Source organism: Megalops cyprinoides, chromosome 9 (genome assembly GCF_013368585.1).
Source record: "Megalops cyprinoides isolate fMegCyp1 chromosome 9, fMegCyp1.pri, whole genome shotgun sequence".
Taxonomy (NCBI): Eukaryota; Metazoa; Chordata; class Actinopteri; order Elopiformes; family Megalopidae; genus Megalops; species Megalops cyprinoides.
The window spans coordinates 25,713,612-25,732,666 of NC_050591.1; the positions used below are offsets into that span (position 1 = coordinate 25,713,612).

Genomic DNA, 19,055 nt, shown 5'->3' on the forward strand with positions numbered 1-19,055 from the left:
GACAGCTACACATCAATCTTACCTTAGTCCATCCAACATAGGCAAGCTTTGGTTGCATTTTCACATGTGCATTTTTTCTGCATGTCAGAACATGGCAACAACTGCCTGTAAATGTCATAAAGACTCAAAGACAACAGACTGAGAAGACAAGAATGTGGGTGCATAGACTCTCATTGATCTAAAGTTCTGGTGTATCATTAAACATTGATACTGTTGTGTTTCTTAATATTTCCCAACACTGCATTACGAATTTTAGTCAGCTGTATTCCATAAATAAGGGGATTGAAGAGTGGGGGAATAATCATATATTCCAATGCCAGGAAATTTCGTAGATTCTGTTGAAAATAAAATGATCCATATCGGCTGTACATCACATCAAAAAGCATAGCAACATGCACATTCATCAATGTAAGTAAATGTGGAAAACATGTCTGCATAAATTTGCGCCTGGCTTCTCGGGACCTCAAACATGTTCTGATCAGTTTGACATAAGACAAGAAAATAAGAAACACAATGCTGAAATACACAAGCATTATTACAATACCAACAACATTATTCACCATGGTTGAAAAACAAGAAAGCTTAACAATGGACCAGTTATCACAGTAGAGTTTGTCAATGTGTGACCCACATAATGTCAGTCTATGAGTCAATAAAATTGCAACAGTCAAACATAGAAAAGGAGGAATCCATGAAAATATAACTAATTTAACAACAGTCTGGCTTGTCATAATAGAATGATATTCCAATGGCCTGCATATTGCCAAATATCTATCAAATGCCATGACTGCTAATATTGAATAATCACTTGGAAGAGAGGAGTAGATCACAAATACTTGCAGAAGGCATCCTGCATATGAGATTACATGATGGTCAGAGAGTAAATCAGAGAGGAATTTCGGGTAGAAACCTGCAGTTCCATACAGTCCATTAATACACAGATTACATAAGAAGAAGTACATGGGCTCATGGAGGGTTCTCTCTCGCAGGATGGTGACAGTCAGAGTCAAATTGGTAAAAACAATGAGAAAATAGTAGAGCAGCGTAAAAGAGAAAAGAAGATATTTGTTTTCCTTTGTCTGACCTTCTAATCCAGATAGAGTGAACACTACAACGCTGGACGAATTCCCAGTTGCCATTACGGATAAAATCTGTAGGTGATAATACCAAAATAATAATATCAATTAAGATTTTTAATTTACATTATCAAAAGATCACCATCTCTTACACAACAACTTATGTAGTGAATGGAACATAAAAACTTAAGTAATAGACTAAAAATATGACTCTGTTTAGCAATTATCAGTGCACCAAAATGAAAGAAAAGTAATTACCTCTTCCTGCAAATGTCCTTCATATCAAGTCTGTCTTTAGGTGAACAAAGAACAGGTTTAATATATACCTGATGGTACAGCACAAAATACACAGCTGTCAAACTGGGAATTGCAGGCACTAAGCAACTAGAGGATTATCTTTTTCAGAGGATCTTTCTCAGAAGATGTTTCTCATGTTTCTCTTATCGTTCTTTAAAAACATTCTGAGTATGACATACTAAAATGAATATGATGTGAAAAAGAATAGTTCCAGTTCTTTTTACAGTTTGGTCAATCAGCATTCTACCCATGACATGAAAAAGAGAGAGAGGTTTTTAGGCTTTTGATTTTATCTTGTAAATATCATCCTCCTTTAATAAAAAAAAAAATGTCACATTTGTTGTCTAACAATTTCCATAAATCGTGGGGTTCGATTATCTTAATAATGCACAACAATTATTTTTTCTGACTATAGATTTCTCCAAAAATAGTTATATGATAGCTGTAGTTGGAAACTTGTATGAAGTCATAACAATATATTTTCAGACTAATTGGGGCATCCTTATTAGAAACTACTGAGATGATTCTAATTTTTCCCCACAGAAAGCAATGAAGCAGTGAGGTATGGATTAGAAGAAGAAACATGTTTACTACAAATGATTAGTGATTAGCATTATTAGCATTGCTCTGTGAAGAGGGGACAAGAAGTGCTCGTTTGAATACAAGATAACATGTCAAGTTTGTCTGTGGGAAGAATATTGAGAACATTTTCAATATAATATTAAAGTATATTGACAAGTCTGGTTTGTTTCCCAAGGTCACCCTGTTTTTTTTCATCACCACAACACTAGATCAACCATAACATTATCCTGAAGGAGGAACAACCAAAGGGGAAGGGTAGATGGCAACAGCGCAAATGCAAAGCGGTTTTACCCAAGTATATTGCTGATTGTATTGGCATGTGGGGCCTGCACCATCCCACTGTGAAGTTACTTGGGTTGGCAGTGTTCATTGATACTACATACTAGCCTAAATTGACTTGTGACCCAGGAATTGTATAAGTCTTTGGGGAAATTGGGGATTAAGGCAGCACTGAAGGCCCCATGAGCACAGCAGACCAAGGCAAAACCCTTACTGTGGGTGAAGGGCCAGTGGCCTTTGGTCCCTCCTTGGGGAAATGCGAACAAGTGGTAGACACTCCAAGAAGGGCAGTGAGAAGGTCTCTGATGACCCCACTCTAGAGGCCGAAGAGTTTAATCTTTATGAAGAGGAATTTATGGATACTTATGTAATCTCAGCATAAAAGAAAACAAGATATAATGTTCGAGATAATCTGTCACCAATAATTTTGAATGCAAGCGTGGTAACATCTGTAGCTAGCTGTCAATGAATTTTACGCCAAAGAAGGAAGCTTTACAAAGTGTCTAAAATGGAGAATTGACAAAATTTTATTCACCTAACACTGTTGAACATTTGATGTACAGCACTTAAAAATGACATTTAAACCACTTGACAATCATCTCCTTTTCATTGCTTAATTCAGCCCAAATTCTTTATTGATGATCAAAATATCAACACGACAATTTGCCAATAGATACACTTCAGGAACAGAATATCTAATAAAAGACAGCTACACATCAATCTTACCTTAGTCCATCCAACATAGGCAAGCTTTGGTTGCATTTTCACATGTGCATTTTTTCTGCATGTCAGAACATGGCAACAACTGCCTGTAAATGTCATAAAGACTCAAAGACAACAGACTGAGAAGACAAGAATGTGGGTGCATAGACTCTCATTGATCTAAAGTTCTGGTGTATCATTAAACATTGATACTGTTGTGTTTCTTAATATTTCCCAACACTGCATTACGAATTTTAGTCAGCTGTATTCCATAAATAAGGGGATTGAAGAGTGGGGGAATAATCATATATTCCAATGCCAGGAAATTTCGTAGATTCTGTTGAAAATAAAATGATCCATATCGGCTGTACATCACATCAAAAAGCATAGCAACATGCACATTCATCAATGTAAGTAAATGTGGAAAACATGTCTGCATAAATTTGCGCCTGGCTTCTCGGGACCTCAAACATGTTCTGATCAGTTTGACATAAGACAAGAAAATGAGAAGCACAATGATGAAATACACAAGCATCATTACAATACCAACAACATTATTCACCATGGTTGAAAAACAAGAAAGCTTAACAATGGACCAGTTATCACAGTAGAGTTTGTCAATGTGTGACCCACATAATGTCAGTCTATGAGTCAATAAAATTGCAACAGTCAAACATAGAAAAGGAGGAATCCATGAAAATATAACTAATTTAACAACAGTCTGGCTTGTCATAATAGAATGATATTCCAATGGCCTGCATATTGCCAAATATCTATCAAATGCCATAACTGCTAATATTGAATAATCACTTGGAATAGACGAGTAGATCACAAATACTTGCAGAAGGCATCCTGCATATGAGATTACATGATGGTCAGAGAGTAAATCAGAGAGGAATTTCGGGTAGAAACCTGCAGTTCCATACAGTCCATTAATACACAGATTACATAAGAAGAAGTACATGGGCTCATGGAGGGTTCTCTCTCGCAGGATGGTGACAGTCAGAGTCAAATTGGTAAAAACAATGAGAAAATAGTAGAGCAGCGTAAAAGAGAAAAGAAGATATTTGTTTTCCTTTGTCTGACCTTCTAATCCAGATAGAGTGAACACTACAACGCTGGATGAATTCCCAGTTGCCATTATGGATAAAATCTGTAGGTGATAATACCAAAATAATAATATCAATTAAGATTTTTAATTTACATTATCAAAAGATCACCATCTCTTACACAACAACTTATGTAGTGAATGGAACATAAAAACTTAAGTAATAGACTAAAAATATGACTCTGTTTAGCAATTATCAGTCTGTGCACCAAAATGAAAGAAAAGTAATTACCTCTTCCTGCAAATGTCCTTCATATCAAGTCTGTCTTTAGGTGAACAAAGAACAGGTTTAATATATACCTGATGGTACAGCACAAAATACACAGCTGTCAAACTGGGAATTGCAGGCACTAAGCAACTAGAGGATTATCTTTTTCAGAGGATCTTTCTCAGAGGATGTTTCTCATGTTTCTCTTATCGTTCTTTAAAAACATTCTGAGTATGACATACTAAAATGAATATGATGTGAAAAAGAATAGTTCCAGTTCTTTTTACAGTTTGGTCAATCAGCATTCTACCCATGACATGAAAAAGAGAGAGAGGTTTTTAGGCTTTTGATTTTATCTTGTAAATATCATCCTCCTTTAATAAAAAAAAAATGTCACATTTGTTGTCTAACAATTTCCATAAATCGTGGGGTTCGATTATCTTAATAATGCACAACAATTATTTTTTCTGACTATGGATTTCTCCAAAAATAGTTATGTTAAAATATGATGGCTGTAGTTGGAAACTTGTATGAAGTCATAACAATATATTTTCAGACTAATTGGGGCATCCTTATTAGAAACTACTGAGATGATTCTAATTTTTCTCCACAGAAAGCAATGAAGCAGTGAGGTATGGATTAGAAGAAGAAACATGTTTACTACAAATGATTAGTGATTAGCATTATTAGCATTGCTCTGTGAAGAGGGGACAAGAAGTGCTCGTTTGAATACAAGATAACATGTCAAGTTTGTCTGTGGGAAGAATATTGAGAACATTTTCAATATAATATTAAAGTATATTGACAAGTCTGGTTTGTTTCCCAAGGTCACCCTGTTTTTTTCATCACCACAACACTAGATCAACCATAACATTATCCTGAAGGAGGAACAACCAAAGGGGAAGGGTAGATGGCAACAGCACAAATGCAAAGCGGTTTTACCCAAGTATATTGCTGATTGTATTGGCATGTGAGGCCTGCGCCATCACACTGTGAAGTTACTTGGGTTGGCAGTGTTCATTGATACTACATACTAGCCTAAATTGACTTGTGACCCAGGAATTGTATAAGTCTTTGGGGAAATTGGGGATTAAGGCAGCACTGAAGGCCCCATGAGCACAGCAGACCAAGGCAAAACCCTTACTGTGGGTGAAGGGCCAGTGGCCTTTGGTCCCTCCTTGGGGAAATGCGAACAAGTGGTAGACACTCCAAGAAGGGCAGTGAGAAGGTCTCTGATGACCCCACTCTAGAGGCCGAAGAGTTTAATCTTTATGAAGAGGAATTTATGGATACTTATGTAATCTCAGCATAAAAGAAAACAAGGTATAATGTTCGAGATAATCTGTCACCAATAATTTTGAATGCAAGCGTGGTAACATCTGTAGCTAGCTGTCAATGAATTTTACGCCAAAGAAGGAAGCTTTACAAAGTGTCTAAAATGGAGAATTGACAAATTTTTATTCACCTAACACTGTTGAACATTTGATGTACAGCACTTAAAAATGACATTTAAACCACTTGACAATCATCTCCTTTTCATTGCTTAATTCAGCCCAAATTCTTTATTGATGATCAAAATATCAACACGACAATTTGCCAATAGATACACTTCAGGAACAGAATATCTATTAAAAGACAGCTACACATCAATCTTACCTTAGTCCATCCAACATAGGCAAGCTTTGCTTGCATTTTCACATGTGCATTTTTTCTGCATGTCAGAACATGGCAACAACTGCCTGTAAATGTCATAAAGACTCAAAGACAACAGACTGAGAAGACAAGAATGTGGGTGCATAGACTCTCATTGATCTAAAGTTCTGGTGTATCATGAAACATTGATACTGTTGTGTTTCTTAATATTTCCCAACACTGCATTACGAATTTTAGTCAGCTGTATTCCATAAATAAGGGGATTGAAGAGTGGGGGAATAATCATATATTCCAATGCCAGGAAATTTCGTAGATTCTGTTGAAAATAAAATGATCCATATCGGCTGTACATCATATCAAAAAGCATAGCAACATGCACATTCATCAATGTAAGTAAATGTGGAAAACATGTCTGCATAAATTTGCGCCTGGCTTCTCGGGACCTCAAACATGTTCTGATCAGTTTGACATAAGACAAGAAAATGAGAAACACAATGCTGAAATACACAAGCATTATTACAATACCAACAACATTATTCACCATGGTTGAAAAACAAGAAAGCTTAACAATGGACCAGTTATCACAGTAGAGTTTGTCAATGTGTGACCCACATAATGTCAGTCTATGAGTCAATAAAATTACAACAGTCAAACATAGAAAAGGAGGAATCCATGAAAATATAACTAATTTAACAACAGTCTGGCTTGTCATAATAGAATGATATTCCAATGGCCTGCATATTGCCAAATATCTATCAAATGCCATAACTGCTAATATTGAAAAATCACTTGGAAGAGAGGAGTAGATCACAAATACTTGCAGAAGGCATCCTGCATATGAGATTACATGATGGTCAGAGAGTAAATCAGAGAGGAATTTCGGGTAGAAACCTGCAGTTCCATACAGTCCATTAATACACAGATTACATAAGAAGAAGTACATGGGCTCATGGAGGGTTCTCTCTCGCAGGATGGTGACAGTCAGAGTCAAATTGATAAAAACAATGAGAAAATAGTAGAGCAGCGTAAAAGAGAAAAGAAGATATTTGTTTTCCTTTGTCTGACCTTCTAATCCAGATAGAGTGAACACTACAACGCTGGATGAATTCCCAGTTGCCATTACGGATAAAATCTGTAGGTGATAATACCAAAATAATAATATCAATTAAGATTTTTAATTTACATTATCAAAAGATCACCATCTCTTACACAACAACTTATGTAGTGAATGGAACATAAAAACTTAAGTAATAGACTAAAAATATGACTCTGTTTAGCAATTATCAGTCTGTGCACCAAAATGAAAGAAAAGTAATTACCTCTTCCTGCAAATGTCCTTCATATCAAGTCTGTCTTTAGGTGAACAAAGAACAGGTTTAATATATACCTGATGGTACAGCACAAAATACACAGCTGTCAAACTGGGAATTGCAGGCACTAAGCAACTAGAGGATTATCTTTTTCAGAGGATCTTTCTCAGAGGATGTTTCTCATGTTTCTCTTATCGTTCTTTAAAAACATTCTGAGTATGACATACTAAAATGAATATGATGTGAAAAAGAATAGTTCCAGTTCTTTTTACAGTTTGGTCAATCAGCATTCTACCCATGACATGAAAAAGAGAGAGAGGTTTTTAGGCTTTTGATTTTATCTTGTAAATATCATCCTCCTTTAATAAAAAAAAAAAAAAAAAAAATGTCACATTTGTCACAATTTCCATAAATCGTGGGGTTCGATTATCTTAATAATGCACAACAATTATTTTTTCTGACTATGGATTTCTCCAAAAATAGTTATGTTAAAATATGATGGCTGTAGTTGGAAACTTGTATGAAGTCATAACAATATATTTTCAGACTAATTGGGGCATCCTTATTAGAAACTACTGAGATGATTCTAATTTTTCTCCACAGAAAGCAATGAAGCAGTGAGGTATGGATTAGAAGAAGAAACATGTTTACTACAAATGATTAGTGATTAGCATTATTAGCATTGCTCTGTGAAGAGGGGACAAGAAGTGCTCGTTTGAATACAAGATAACATGTCAAGTTTGTCTGTGGGAAGAATATTGAGAACATTTTCAATATAATATTAAAGTATATTGACAAGTCTGGTTTGTTTCCCAAGGTCACCCTGTTTTTTTTCATCACCACAACACTAGATCAACCATAACATTATCCTGAAGGAGGAACAACCAAAGGGGAAGAGTAGATGGCAACAGCACAAATGCAAAGCGGTTTTACCCAAGTATATTGCTGATTGTATTGGCATGTGAGGCCTGCGCCATCACACTGTGAAGTTACTTGGGTTGGCAGTGTTCATTGATACTACATACTAGCCTAAATTGACTTGTGACCCAGGAATTGTATAAGTCTTTGGGGAAATTGGGGATTAAGGCAGCACTGAAGGCCCCATGAGCACAGCAGACCAAGGCAAAACCCTTACTGTGGGTGAAGGGCCAGTGGCCTTTGGTCCCTCCTTGGGGAAATGCGAACAAGTGGTAGACACTCCAAGAAGGGCAGTGAGAAGGTCTCTGATGACCCCACTCTAGAGGCCGAAGAGTTTACTACAGACAGTCCATCTAGGCAGGCAGCAGTGTGGTGTAGCTGTGAGGGGCAGGGCTTGTATCCCCGACAGTTTGAAAGTTGATTCTTTGATAGAGCACCACTGTTGCACCCCTGGATAACTTATTCAACCCAAAAAGCTCTGGTAAATATCCAGCTGTCTAAATAAATGATACTGTATGTTAACCTTTGTAAGTCACTCTGGAAAGAAGTGACTGTTAAGTAAATGTACTGTAATCCAAAAATGTCTCCAAACTTCATGGTGATATTTTAAAGAGCATGGCCATCACAAGGAATTGAATTTTACCCATTTCATTTAAGTCAGCAACTAAATTACTGAAGTATTCAGCATATTGCCATGTAAGTATCAGTCTATCCAAATTTGTTCTTTGGAGGGTTGTATTTAAAGTATTCAATATTAACAATATAGCATACAAAAGCCATTCACTTCAGTGACATGCTGTAAAATCACTGGAGCATAAAAAACATTTGGTGAGAGTGACCGGCATGAAAATGTTTGAAACTGTGCAAAAATATAAAGGCATATTAGAAGTAGCTTAAAAGTAGCACTGATACACCACAAGGTACAGTATGTTGGCCATGTAGGGTTGATTTTTCAAAATGTATTAAATTGCAGGTCAGAAATTTTAAATAGAAAGAATGTCAGACACGAAATTTCAAAGTAATCAATTACAATAATCTTCTAGTTGCATATTGTGGATGTTCACATTTCTAAACCATTCTCTGACTTCTATCTAAATGCAAATGAAAAGCTGCATGAAACAATATGGCCATTTCAGCTCATCATTTTACAGATTTTGCAAACCGGCATGAAATTGCTCAAGAGAGTTGTATTTTCAATTGAAAACAAAAATAACTCTATGCATAGACAAATGTTGTATACTTTGGAAAGGCTTAGGAAGAGGAGCCATACGACTGGAAACACTCTTAAAATGTAGTCACTGTCCCACAATAGCTCCTTTCCCATATAACACTATGAAAAAAGGCACTGGCACTGGCACTAACAGCATTTCCCCTGCTTTATTGCTAAGTTTATGTAAGAACAGGAAAAGACCTGTTGGACCCTGGACTTACACATTATGTCATGATGAAGACTTTTCCCTATGTAAATGACAAAGCTTCCAATAAAGACATTTTATTGGGAAAAAAGGAAACAGAAGCACATATTCAGTCCCCATACCACCTTGTGCTATTTTTACCGTTTTGGTATTGTTAGGAGTCTTTTGCGAACCTCTGTCAGTTTTAGCCCATACATAATAGGATTGAAAATGGGAGGGATGATGAGAAATTGCAATGCTAGAAAATTGCGCAGGCCCTGAGGAATATTTCTGGACCCATAACGACTATACATTGCATCAAAAACTAAAGTGACTGTGAAATTTATTAATGCAAATAAATGAGGTAAACATGTCTGCATAAATTTGACCCTGTCTTCTCTACTTTTTGTGCACACCATGATTAGTTTAATATATGAAAGAATAATGAAAAATGCAAAGCCCACAAATGTACATATGATAATAAATCCACTGACATTATTTACCATTGTTGCTTCACAAGAAAGTTTGACTATTGACCAATTTTCACAGTAAAGTTTATCAATATGGGACCCACATAATGGCAATCTGCTTGATAATGCAATGATCAAGGACATTGTGAAGTAAGGAAAAATCCAGGAAAATGCTATCAATTTAAATACCATCTGATCTGTCATGACAGAATGATACAGTAGTGGTTTACATATGGCCACATATCGATCATAAGCCATTGCCATTAGCGTTGAAAAATCACACTTTGCTGATGAGTATATCACAAATATCTGGATGTAGCATGCATGGTATGATATCACATAGGAATCAAAAAGCAAGTCTGATAGGAATTTGGGGTAGAAACCTGCTGTTCCATACAGTCCATTAATACACAGATTACACAGGAATAAATACATTGGCTCATGGAGGGATTTCTCTAATAAAATGGTGAAAATCAGTGTCAAATTCACAAATAAAATTAAAATGTATACTAGAAAAGTCAGAGAGAAATATATAAGGCGATTTGTTGGTGTCTCATTCAATTCAGAAAGAGTGAAGACTTTGATATTAGACGAATTTTCCATGGCTGCTTTACCTGCAAATTATGAAAATCAGTCACTAGAAACTGAAAAAAATTGCAATGTGTAAAATGTATTTGATTATGTAACTAAGCAGATAATATTATAGTTAGGATATCAATAAAACCTTGCTCAAAATCTCAGATTTGATGTTTGATACATAAAAATCTTTTTATATCACAAGAATAGAATGAATATAACAACATATGCAATAAATACTAAGCTATACATATAGCTTTTAAAATATGTTCATAAAACAGAAGTGAAATTTAAGCTGATTTATATTTAACAATACCATTATGTGAGTACCATTGGATAGCTGAAAGTGATAAAATACAGTAATGATCCAAACCAGTAACAGTAATGATGAGCAATAAACTATAATGAACAGTAAACTACGATGACCTGAAATATTGTTCAGGTACATATATAATTTTTTGTGGAAAGGATTTGCCAAAGTTCATAGATGAGTGAGGCAGTTCCACATATTATGGGGTCTCATAACAGCTAATGAACAAGAAATCCACATCTCTCTTACCACCTCACTCCCCTAGCTACTATTAAGTCAAATGACAATATGCCCCTGCCTTGCCTTTGAGTAATTTGAACCCATGCTAGTTTTGTCATCAAAGTCCAAGTTCTGTGCAAATACAGCAAACGGTCAATGTCTCAATTTATTATTCACATGAACATTATAAAGTAAAATAAAATGGCATTTCAAACCACAGAAACTAATAAAATATGTTATGCCAAAAATATTAAACCTTTCATACTCCTCAGGAAAATCTTCTGTCGCTGGCAATGTGTCCTATAATAGACATTATCGTTGTTCCCTTCCAATTTATAGACTTTCTCACAGTGTTCTTGGTACTTGCCCTGGTCCCAGATGTCCTAGGACAGCACTCAACTCACTTACCCAGGGATAATCCCATGTTCACAGAGTATATGGTAGAAACAACCTGTCGCTAATTGACATAAAGGAAGATTAATTCAGTAATATGTGTGTTTGTGTGTGTGTATGTTTGTGTGTGTGTGTGTGTGTGTGTGTGTGTGTGTGCGCGTGCACATGTGCATACATACACTCCCGGGCAAAAAAAAAATGGGGCAAGCCCAAGACATTAAGCTTTTAATGGTCTTAATCACAAATCATTGGTCAGGAAATTAGCAAGAATTATACAAATACACCCCTGAGGCCTTTTGTACCACCATTTGCTCGTTAACTTTTGCTGCAGTGGGAGAAAGCTGGAAACAGGGAAATTCACTTATATAGTGTTCTTGCACAAGGTAAAATAATGATAATGATTAAAATGTTTGATGTAAAATTCAAACTAACACATGTCTGGATGTACAAAATTTTCTAAAAATATCTTCTGGGATGTTTTTATTCTGAAAAGATAAGTCATTATTTGGTGATCTGCCACACCTAATGCAGCCTGTCAAAGGCCTGATAATGAGCTCATAAGTAGAGCCAGGAGTGATAGAGAGATCTACAATATGCACTGTTGTGAGTCCCAAGGAAAATCTGCTCCAAAAAAGCTAAATATCATGCAGGGGTTGCTGTCAGAAATCGCATAGCTGGTCTTCATCAGGCCAACTGTAGTTATTCTGAAATTTACAAGACCCTAAAGGCAGATAAAATCCCTATTTCTCTATCAGCTATTAAGAGAATAGGTCAATGCTTTGAAACAACAGGTGATGTTGCTAGAAAGAAAGGATCTGGAAGGCCCAAAGCCACGTCATGCAGGGATGACCACCTGCTGAAATTTACAGTTCTCAAAGGAAGGAAAAAAAACTGTCAGAAGAATTCAAGACAAAAAGAATCTTTCAAGAACAACAATTACCAGAAGGTTGTCTATTGCAGGTTTTGTGTCTAGAAGATGTGTTAAAAAGCCATTGCTGTCTGAGAAAATCGTCAAAGACAGAATGAAGTTTTTGGCAGAATATGGAAAGTTTGATTGAGTGGTTCAGCAGAGTTGTGTGGAGTGATGAATCATGGTTTGAGTTGTATGGTGATGCTCCACAGAGGTGTCTTCAAAGACCTGGTGAGAAATACAATATATGCATCTCTACCACAGTGTAATGGTGTGGGGAACCTTTTCAGCTGCTGGTACCGGTGAGCTGCTTCTCTGTGAAAAGTCAATTAATGCTTTGGAGTACAGGAGAAAGACTTGCTTGTTTTCTAAAGAGAAACAATCAGACATTATTTTTCAACAAGACAATGCTCCTGCCACACCGCAAAGACCACCAAGAAGTGGCTTGAGAACAAGTCCATCAGGCTCATGTTTTGGCTTGGCCAGAGTCCAGATTTGAACCCTATAGAGAATATTTGGTCTCACATTAAATACAAACTAGCCAGGAAATGTTTTTCAACTACTCATCAACTGTTTGAAGCCATCAACGCTGAGTGGAACAATATTGACTCTTCCTTCTGTAAAAAGCTGTCTGCAAGTTTACCGTCAAGGCTTCAACATTTAAAGAAATCACAGGGGAAAGCTATCCCATACTAAGTTACTTTATCTATTTGTTTAATTCTTGCCAATTTCCTGGAAAGTTATTTGTTATTAAGACCATTAAAAGCTTAATGTTTTGCCATTTTGGGCTTGGCCCATTTTTTTTTGCCTGGGAGTGTATATATGTACTTGAATTAATATGCATAATTCATTGGTGAAGTTTTGTTTAGTCCTACCTCTAATATACTTTTCATTGCTTAATTTGAATTTGGTCTACTTATATGGTTGTGTGTGTCTGTGATGGGGGGACCTGGTACCAATGACAGTATCAGAAACAAACAGCTGTAAACATAAACCATTGTTGTTCCAATTGAAAAAAGTCAGACTTCATTTTTGAAAACGTGTTCTCCACTCAATTTTGGAATGATTTATTGAACATTAGTCTCATCATAACTCCATACCTTCCCTGCTTGCCATGTACAGACAACAGCTATAAGCATCTCTTTTTTTTGGGGGGGTTTACACACCATAAAAAATTCACTGGAGCTAGTATCTAGTAACAACGTTGGAAATCCAGTACACCACCAACAACTATTTACACATTTTGTAAAACCAAAAATTACATTTTGCTTATCTGTTGTTAAAATGGACGCTAAGAAGTAGATTTTCATCAATTACCAATGTGTTTCCAAATGTCCAAGTGTCTGCACAAAATCATCAAATCTGTCATGCCTCTCCTGTTGTACATTCTGGGACCTATATTGTATTAAAGAGCCATTGGTGAACAGTTTCAGTTTCCCCACTGATTCTAGACATTGTATTTTTGATAAACTCTACTTTTCCCTGCCAGTACTGTGAAATAAGCAAGTGTATGATATGATCCCAACAGATTCAAAATAGCTGAATCAGAAGTGTAGTCTAGCACAAGTTATAAGCTTTAATATGCACATTCCATTGAAGAAAATATAAATTGTCAGACTGCTTTCAGTGATTATCAGTTACAGTAACCAAAGATCAAAATCCCATCCAAGTACAGGCTACATTAAATATTGAATTAATATGCATAATTCATTGGTGAGGTTTTGTTTAGTCCTACCTCTAATAAACCTTTCATTGCTTAACTTTAATTCAGTCTTCATCCATTTGTACTTGTACATAACTCTCAAAGTTAGTGCTGTGAAGTTAAACTCATGACATTATGATATTTCTATATATTTTTCCAGGGATGGCCAACAGTTCAAATTCTAGTAGCCTCTAAACATACTTTAAAAGGAAAGACTGTGCATATTATTGAAAACTGATGCTGTTGTGTTTCTTAATATTCCCCAACACTGCGTTACGAATTTTAGTCAGCTGTATTCCATAAATAATGGGATTGAAGAGTGGGGGAATAATCATATATTCCAATGCCAGGAAATTTCGTAAACTCAGCTGAAGATCACTTGATCCATATCGACTGTACAACACATCAAAAAGCAAAGCAACAGTCACATTGATCAAAGTAAGTAAATGTGGAAAACATGTCTGCATGAATTTGCGCCTGCCTTCTGTGGACGTCAAACACGTTCTGATGAGTTTAATATAAGACCACAGAATGAGAAGCATGTGACTGAAATACACAACCATTATTACAATACCAACAACATTATTCACCATGGTTGAAAAACAAGAAAGCTTAACAATGGACCAGTTATCACAGTAGAGTTTGTCAATGTGTGACCCACATAATGTCAGTCTATGAGTCAATAAAACCGCAACAATCAAACAGAAAAAAGGAGGAATCCATGAAAATATAACTAATTTAACAACAGTCTGGTTTGTCATAATAGAATTATATTCCAATGGCCTGCATATTGCCAAATATCTATCAAATGCCATAACTGTTAAAATTGAATAATCACTTGGAACAGAAGAGTAGATCACAAATACTTGCAGAAGGCATCCTGCATATGAGATTACATGATGGTCAGAGAGTAAATCAGAGAGGAATTTCGGGTAGAAACCTGCAGTTCCATACAGTCCATTAATACACAGATTACACAAGAAGAGGTACATGGGCTCATGGAGGGTTCTCTCTCGCAGGATGGTGAAAATTAGAGTCACATTGATAAACACAATGAGAAAGTAGTAGAGCAAAATGAAAATGAAAAGAAGATATTTGTTTTCCTTTGTTTGAGCTTCTAATCCAGATAGAGTGAACAATGTGACACTAGACACATTCCCAATTGCCATTGCGGATAAAATCTGAAGGAGATAATACCAACATAATAATAACAATAAAGAATTTCAATTTACATCATCAAAAAATCGCCATCTCTTACATAAGTTATTTAGTTAATTATTTATTAATAAAATATGACTAAAAATATGACTCTATTCAAAGATTACCAGTCTGCACCACAATGAAAGAAAAATAATTACCCCTTCCTGCAAATGTTCTTCATATCAAGTCTGTCTTTAGGTTAACGAAGAGCAGGTTTGATATATACCTGATAGTACAGCACAAAATACAAAGCTATCAAACTGGGACTTGCAGGCACTGAGCAATTGAGAGGATTATCTTTCTCAGAGGATCTTTCTCAGAAGATGTTTCTCATAGGATTATTTTTCTTTAAAAACATTCTGATTATGACATACTAAAATGAATATGATGCCAGAAAGCTGGAAAGTTGATTACTGATTCAGTTCCTTGGTAGAGCACCACTGTTTGAGCCTTGGGTAACCTACTGAACTCAAAACGTCTCAGTAAATATCCATCTGTCTGAATGGATGGTACTGTATGTGAACCTTTGTAAGTCATTCTGGAAAGAAGTGACTGTTAAGAAAATGGACTATAATCCAAAAATGTCTCCAAACTTCATGGTGATATTTTCAAGAGCATGGCCATCACAAGGAATTTAATTTCACCCATTTCATTTAAGTCAGCAACTAAATTACTGAAGTATTCAGCATATTGCCATGTAAGTATCAATTTGGAGGGTTCTATTTAAAATATTCAATATTAACAATATGGCATACAAAAGCCATTCATTTCAGTGACATGCTGTAAAATCACTGGAGCATAAAAAACATTTGGTGAGAGTGACAGGCAAGAAAATATTTGAAACTGTCCAAAAATATAAAGGCATATGAGAAGTAGCTTAAATGTAGCACTGATACACCACAAAGTTTATCAGCCATGTGGAGTTTATCTTTCGAAATTTATTAAATTGTGGATCAGAAATTGTAAATGGAAACAATGTCAGACATATATTTTTCAAAAATAATCTTCTCGCTGCATATTGTGGATGTTCACATTTCTAAACCATTCTCTGACTTCTATCTAAATGCAATCTAAATGAAAAGCTGCATGAAACAATATGGCCATTTCAGCTCATCATTTTACAGATTTTGCAAACTGGCATGAAATTGCTCAAAAGAGTTGTGTTTTCAATTGAAAACAAAAATAACTCTATGCATAGACAAATGTTGTATACTTTGGAAAGGCTTAGGAAGAGGAGCCATATGACTGGAAACACTCTTAAAATGTAGTCACTGTCCCACAATAGCTCCTTTCCCATATAACACTATGAAAAAAGGCACTGGCACTGGCACTAACAGCATTTCCCCTGCTTTATTGCTAAGTTTATGTAAGAACAGGAAAAGACCTGTTGGACCCTGGACTTACACATTATGTCATGATGAAGACTGGTCCCTATGTAAATGACAAAGCTTCCAATAAAGACATTTTATTGGGAAAAAAGGAAACAGAAGCACATATTCAGTCCCCCTATCACCTTGTGCTATTTTTACCGTTTTGGTATTGTTAGGAGTCTTTTGCGAACCTCTGTCAGTTTTAGTCCATAAATAATAGGATTGAAAATGGGAGGGATGATGAGAAATTGCAATGCTAGAAAATTGCGCAGGCCCTGAGGAATATTCCTGGACCCATAACGACTATACATTGCATCAAAAACTAAAGTGACTGTGAAATTTATTAATGCAAATAAATGAGGTAAACATGTCTGCATAAATTTGGCCCTGTCTTCTCTACTTTTTGTGCACACCATGATTAGTTTAATATATGAAAGAATAATGAAAAATGCAAAGCCCACAAATATACATATGATAATAAATCCACTGACATTATTTACAATTGTTGCCTCACAAGAAAGTTTGACTATTGACCAATTTTCACAGTAAAGTTTATCAATATGGGACCCGCATAATGGCAATCTGCTTGATAATGCAATGGTCAAGGACATTGTGAAGTAAGGAAAAATCCAGGAAAATGCTATCAATTTAAATACCATCTGATCCGTCATGACAGAATGATACAGTAGTGGTTTACATATGGCCACATATCGATCATAAGCCATTGCCGTTAGCGTTGAAAAATCACACTTTGCTGATGAGTATATCACAAATATCTGGATGTAGCATGCATGGTATGATATCACATAGGAATCAAAAAGCAAGTCTGATAGGAATTTGGGGTAGAAACCTGCTGTTCCATACAGTCCATTAATACACAGATTACACAGGAATAAATACATTGGCTCATGGAGGGATTTCTCTAATAAAATGGTGAAAATCAGTGTCAAATTCACAAATAAAATTAAAATGTATACTAGAAAAGTCAGAGAGAAATATATAAGGCGATTTGTTGGTGTTTCATTCAATTCAGAAAGAGTGAAGACTTTGATATTAGATGAATTTTCCATGGCTGCTTTACCTGCAAATTATGAAAAAAAAAAAAAAATCAGTCACTAGAAATTGAAAAAAATTGCAATGTGTAAAATGTATTTGATGTATCTGAACTAAGCAGATAATATTACATAGTTTAGATATCAATAAAACCGTGCTCAAAATCTCAGATTTGATGTTTCATACATTAAAAATCCCTTTCATATCACAAGGATAGAATGAATATAACAACATTGATAGAAAATATGCAATAAACGCATATATATAGTTTTAAAAATATGTTCATAAATTTGAAGTAAAATTTAAGCTGAATTATATTTAACCATAACCATGTGTGAATAGCATTTTTTTGACAGTTTACCCAATCAAATATACAAGAATCCTGAGACCAGATTGTGGTTGGGAAAAATACATTGGCCATACCAATTAACTTGTTCTTATCTAGCTGAAAGTGATAAAATACAGTAATGATCCAAAACAGTAACAGTAATGATGAACAATAAACTATAATGAACAGTGAACTACGATGATCTGAAAGATTGCTCAGATACATATATAACATTTTGTGGAGAGGACTTGTCAAAGTTCATAGATGAGTGAGGCAAATCCCCATATTACGATTTCTCATAACATTTAATGAACAAAATATCCACATCTTTCTGACCTCCTCACTCTCCTAGCCACTGTTAAGTCAAATGACAGCATGCCCTCACCTTGGCATTGAATAATTTAAACCCATGCTAGTTTTGTCATCAAAGTCCAAGTTCTGTGCAAATGTAGCAGTCAACGTCTCAATTCATTATTCACACAAAATTATAAAATAAAATAAAATGTCAAATGAAAAAAAATGTCAGAAAAAAATGTGAGTTTTGGAAATTGGCAAGGGAAATTCATCTGCTGCTGAATATGAATTTGATTTCCTTTGATGATACTTTTTTCAACGGAGTTCATGAGAAAATGCTGTTGGTAAAGAGTTTTTGCAGTAGGAGTTAATGCACTACTTGCAGTGCGGTAGTCCAAAGGCCTTTTACCTTTGCAGAATCTGTCACATTTCAAACCACAGAAACTAATGAAATATGTTATGCCAAAAATATTAAACCTTTCATACTCCTCAGGAATCCTCTGTGCAGCAGTGTGTCCTGTATTGGGCATTATCGTCAACCCCTTCCAATTTATAGCGTTTATCACAGTGTTCTCTGTACTTGTCCTGGTCACAGATGTCCTGGGATCACAGTAAACTCACTAACCTACAGGGAGAATCCTATGTCCATAGAGTATATGCAAAAGCAACCTCTCTCTCTTTGACATAACGGAAGATGAATTCA

The 19,055-nt window shown here is 35.5% G+C and overlaps 6 protein-coding genes across 6 annotated transcripts; all 6 read right to left on the reverse strand.

Moving 5' to 3' along the window:
• Positions 1-197: 197 nt before the first annotated feature.
• LOC118783697 (olfactory receptor 6N1-like) lies at positions 198-2,996 on the reverse strand. Its single transcript, XM_036537650.1, has 3 exons — positions 2,961-2,996; positions 2,449-2,550; positions 198-1,151 (listed from the first exon to the last, which is right to left on the reverse strand). Exons 1-3 carry the CDS (start codon positions 2,994-2,996, stop codon positions 198-200), a joined length of 1,092 nt encoding a protein of 363 aa, XP_036393543.1.
• A 139-nt stretch (positions 2,997-3,135) lies between these two features.
• On the reverse strand, positions 3,136-5,944 carry LOC118783698 (olfactory receptor 6C4-like). The gene is made up of 3 exons (XM_036537651.1): positions 5,909-5,944; positions 5,397-5,498; positions 3,136-4,089 (listed from the first exon to the last, which is right to left on the reverse strand). Exons 1-3 carry the CDS (start codon positions 5,942-5,944, stop codon positions 3,136-3,138), a joined length of 1,092 nt encoding a protein of 363 aa, XP_036393544.1.
• A 136-nt stretch (positions 5,945-6,080) lies between these two features.
• Positions 6,081-7,505, reverse strand: LOC118783701 (olfactory receptor 6N1-like). Its single transcript, XM_036537652.1, has 2 exons — positions 7,488-7,505; positions 6,081-7,037 (listed from the first exon to the last, which is right to left on the reverse strand). The coding sequence occupies exons 1-2, from the start codon at positions 7,503-7,505 to the stop codon at positions 6,081-6,083; spliced, it is 975 nt and encodes a 324-aa protein (XP_036393545.1).
• A 2,180-nt stretch (positions 7,506-9,685) lies between these two features.
• On the reverse strand, positions 9,686-10,603 carry LOC118783455 (olfactory receptor 52E8-like). The gene has a single exon (XM_036537334.1). It carries the CDS (start codon positions 10,598-10,600, stop codon positions 9,686-9,688), a length of 915 nt encoding a protein of 304 aa, XP_036393227.1. The 5' UTR covers positions 10,601-10,603.
• Positions 10,604-14,331: 3,728 nt separating this feature from the next.
• LOC118783702 (olfactory receptor 6N1-like) lies at positions 14,332-15,288 on the reverse strand. Its single transcript, XM_036537653.1, has one exon. The coding sequence runs from the start codon at positions 15,274-15,276 to the stop codon at positions 14,332-14,334; it is 945 nt and encodes a 314-aa protein (XP_036393546.1). The 5' UTR covers positions 15,277-15,288.
• A 1,544-nt stretch (positions 15,289-16,832) lies between these two features.
• Positions 16,833-18,358, reverse strand: LOC118783419 (olfactory receptor 52E8-like). Its single transcript, XM_036537288.1, has 2 exons — positions 18,349-18,358; positions 16,833-17,749 (listed from the first exon to the last, which is right to left on the reverse strand). Exons 1-2 carry the CDS (start codon positions 18,356-18,358, stop codon positions 16,833-16,835), a joined length of 927 nt encoding a protein of 308 aa, XP_036393181.1.
• Between the last annotated feature and the right edge of the window lie 697 nt (positions 18,359-19,055).

Coding starts and splice junctions, on each gene's coding strand:
- LOC118783697 (XM_036537650.1), bottom strand. CDS start 2,996: ATGCAACCAAAGCTTGCCTATGTTGGATGGACTAAG. Junction 2,551..2,960: donor CCTATGTTGGATGGACTAAG/GTAAGATTGATG, acceptor TTCGGCCTCTAG/AGTGGGGTCATCAGAGACCT. Junction 1,152..2,448: donor CCACTGGCCCTTCACCCACA/GTAAGGGTTTTG, acceptor TATCACCTACAG/ATTTTATCCGTAATGGCAAC.
- LOC118783698 (XM_036537651.1), bottom strand. CDS start 5,944: ATGCAAGCAAAGCTTGCCTATGTTGGATGGACTAAG. Junction 5,499..5,908: donor CCTATGTTGGATGGACTAAG/GTAAGATTGATG, acceptor TTCGGCCTCTAG/AGTGGGGTCATCAGAGACCT. Junction 4,090..5,396: donor CCACTGGCCCTTCACCCACA/GTAAGGGTTTTG, acceptor TATCACCTACAG/ATTTTATCCATAATGGCAAC.
- LOC118783455 (XM_036537334.1), bottom strand. CDS start 10,600: ATGGAAAATTCGTCTAATATCAAAGTCTTCACTCTTTCTGAATTGAAT.
- LOC118783702 (XM_036537653.1), bottom strand. CDS start 15,276: ATGGCAATTGGGAATGTGTCTAGTGTCACATTGTTCACTCTATCTGGA.